The sequence below is a fragment of the Ochotona curzoniae genome, unplaced genomic scaffold (genome assembly GCF_017591425.1).
Source record: "Ochotona curzoniae isolate NIBS_2020 unplaced genomic scaffold, NIBS_Ocur_1.0 contig_533, whole genome shotgun sequence".
NCBI classification, from domain to species: domain Eukaryota; kingdom Metazoa; phylum Chordata; class Mammalia; order Lagomorpha; family Ochotonidae; genus Ochotona; species Ochotona curzoniae.
The window spans coordinates 88,796-92,061 of NW_024466462.1; the positions used below are offsets into that span (position 1 = coordinate 88,796).

At 42.8% G+C, this 3,266-nt stretch overlaps 1 protein-coding gene across 1 annotated transcript; it reads left to right on the forward strand.

The window, feature by feature from the left end:
• The first annotated feature begins 2,625 nt into the window (after positions 1-2,625).
• LOC121162701 (60S ribosomal protein L37a-like) lies at positions 2,626-2,942 on the forward strand. Its single transcript, XM_040989922.1, has one exon. The coding sequence runs from the start codon at positions 2,651-2,653 to the stop codon at positions 2,927-2,929; it is 279 nt and encodes a 92-aa protein (XP_040845856.1). The 5' UTR covers positions 2,626-2,650; the 3' UTR covers positions 2,930-2,942.
• The last annotated feature ends 324 nt before the right edge of the window (positions 2,943-3,266 follow it).

A 3,266-nucleotide genomic window follows, 5' to 3' on the forward strand; every position in this document is an offset into this window, starting at 1 on the left:
ACTTGCCAGCCAGTGCATTGGCCCATGCCACCACAGGTGGAATAGGGGAGCAGCCTAACAGGTCACAGTGCTTTGAAACTCATACTGGCATGAAAAACTATCCAGTCAGCTAAGCTGGCATTGGTACAATATGACAAAGGGGAAATCGCAGGATTGTTTTGTCTTCTCAGAGTTGAGCACTCTTGCTTCCCAGTAAAGAGTGTAAAAGACCTGTGTTTCGGCCGGGGCTGTCAGAGGAAACTTCCAGGCTGAGTGATAATTTGAGGAGAACGGGGCAGGTTGGCCACCTGCAACCCAACCCCCAGACATCATTAGAAAACACAATCACACCGTTTATACATAATGCACAAGATCATGCACAATGATATGCACAATAACACGCAATAACTGAATTATGAGAAGCTATCCAATGGGCAAGTGTGTATACAGACTCCTTGGCAGTGAGAAGTTGATACAAGTGAGCAAGCAAATGTGGGTCACAGAAGCCAGGTTTTTTTTTCTCTGAGATTTATTTTATTGAGGTTGGAAAGGCAGATATCCAGAAAGGAGAGACAGAGAGAAAGAGCTTCTATCTGCTGGTTCACTCCCCAAGTGGCTGCAATGGGGAAAGTTGAACAAATCTGAAGCCAGGAGCCAAGAGATCCTTCTAGGTCTCCCACATAGGTGCAGGGTCCCAAGGCTTCGGCCATCTGCTGTTTTCCCAGGCTGCAGGCAGGGATCTGGATGGGAAGCAAGGTGAGGATTAAGCCGCTGAGCCATTGTGGAGGTCCCTAGCTGGCAGTTTTACAGTTAGCCAACTTTTAAAGTGGACAGTAGATGTTTTTCTTATATTCTTGTTTTACATAGGTGCCCCTAACAGAGCATATGTTTTCTGCTCACCCTGAGACTTAAGTAGAGTTAGAGGTCCTAACAAGATTGACACTATTTTAAACTTTCTGGCTGTCATAATGCCCGCATGGAATATTGGCACTTGCAGGTTGAGGATTAGCCAGATGAGCTACTCCAAAAGCTCCCACATTTTGCACACTTTTAAAGATTTCCCTTCTCTTATTCTAGCAGAAACCTGACCTATTAACCTATCCCTCCCATTTAATGCTATCTCCACCAAGAATGGACCCTTTTAGGGGAATGGTATTCCAAGTTCTCCATGCTTAAAGGGGATGGAAATGAAGGATCCAACAGGAATTCTTCTCCATCTGGGAACAGAATGTAAGCTTACACACAGATTAAGGAAAACAGATATCAGTGTCACTGATCAAGCACTTGGCAGTGAGCTTGTGTTTGTCACTGCCATGGCAGATTTGCCCTCATTGCTGACCTGGTCCCAGCAGGGAGATGAGTATGAGATGACCAGGAGTCAGTTTCAAGAGCAAACTTAGAAACTTTTAAGCATCCAAGATGTTTTGGAAACTCTACAGGCCAGAGGAGAATGGAGTGACACATTTTAGGTTCCAAAAGCAAAAATGCGTTGGCCTAAAATAATGTACCCTGCAAAGATTTCCTTTGTCTTTTAAAATGAAATAAAATTCTTCAACAGTAAGGAATATGCCTCTTCCAAACCTGCCCCACAAATGATGTTTAAGATGTTCTCTTGAAAGAGAAAAGGAATGGCATCCACTGAAACCAAAAGCAAATGTGAAGAACATCACAGTAAAATAACAACAGGACGGCCCAAATCAATGAACGTTTTATAGCTAAAATGACAGGTCCAAATTACCACCTATTTATATTAACCCTGAATGTAAATGGTTAAACACATCAATGAAACATCATGAATTAACAGAGTAGATTAAAAAACAAAAAACCATCTATTTATTACCTATAGGAGACACATCTTACCAAAAAAAGATCAGTGGAAAATACAGGTCATGGATTGTGTGTGTGTGATTTTTTCTTTTCTTAGTTTTTGTTTCTCCAAAACACTTTTTGGTCTTATTAAGTTGTTCACTGTCAGATCATTAAGTAGCATCATTTTCTTCAAGAAGGTTCTTCCTTTTCTTTTTCATTTCTTCAGTGACACCGTAGTCACTCAGTAGCATGCCAGTTAATTTCATGGCATTGTTACTTTCTTTATTCTTTCTGTTGTTGACTTTATTTTTTGTCTTTTCATTTAAGAGCATGTATAGTAATTGTATAATGGGAATTGCCATATCCAGATTGAAGGATAGAATGCAGTACGCATCTGTACTTCCAGATCAAAGATGGACTCCCAACGAACCTATTAAATAAACCTTGACAATAGGATGCTGGACTCTGCCGTTGTGTACGCCTGCAATGATGGCCTTATGAGTGTTTATATGGAACTATACTATTGTATTAATATAGGGGAAATCAGTGTGAGGGGAGAGGATTTGGAAGGAAGCTAAGAGTAATTTCAGGGCTTATGGAACTGTATCATAAAATGATCATAATAGTAAATGAAAAAAAGTTGCCAGAAAAATCTATGTCAATGTGTATTTCATAAATGTGATTACAAGTGTTCTCAAAGAACACAAAAATTTGGAAGACAAAAGAGTTTAAATAGCTATGATTTAAATGATAAAACTAAACAAACCATTAATGTTTTATACTTTTTTTTCTACTGTATTCAGTTTTTTAAAATTAATGTTGAGGAAACAGCTCTCTGGGCTCGGACCTCGGTGGCGTCGACATGGCTAAATGCACCAAGAAGGTCGGGATCAGGGGTAAATACAGGACCCGCTACGGCCCCTCCCTCCGAAAGATGGTGAAGAAGATTGAAATCAGCCAGCACACCAAGTACACCTGCTCCTTCTGTGGCAAAACCAAGATGAAGAGGCGCACTGTGGGCATCTGGCACTGTGGCTCCTGCATGAAGACGGTGGCCGGGGGCGCCTGGACCTACAACACCACGTCTGCCGTCACAGTCAAGTCTGCAATCAGAAGACTGAAGGTGTTGAAAGACCAGTAGAGGTGTCATCTTGGAGCCCTCAGCACCATGCTGAGCCCAGCCCTCCCCCAAACCCAGCATACTTGCCTGCTGGAAGGTCTTGCAGCCAGTCCACTCCAGTCCAAGCTCTCACACTCACCAGTGGAAGCAATGGCTTAGTAGGGCAGTTCCTGAGGCAGAAAGAGCCATCCCACAGAGGGTTCTTTATGTGAGGCACCTCCCACTTCCTGACCCAGAGGCCCAGGGAGAATCAGGTGGGTGGGAAATGAATACAAATCACCCTGTGGGGACCTGTCAGCAACTCCACCAGGCTCAGAAGATGCTCAGTCTCTCCTTTGACAACTGACAGGAGGTGGCT

What these genes read in the sequence shown, in the direction of transcription:
- LOC121162701 (XM_040989922.1), top strand. Translation starts at nt 2,651, where the DNA reads ATGGCTAAATGCACCAAGAAGGTCGGGATCAGGGGTAAATACAGGACC.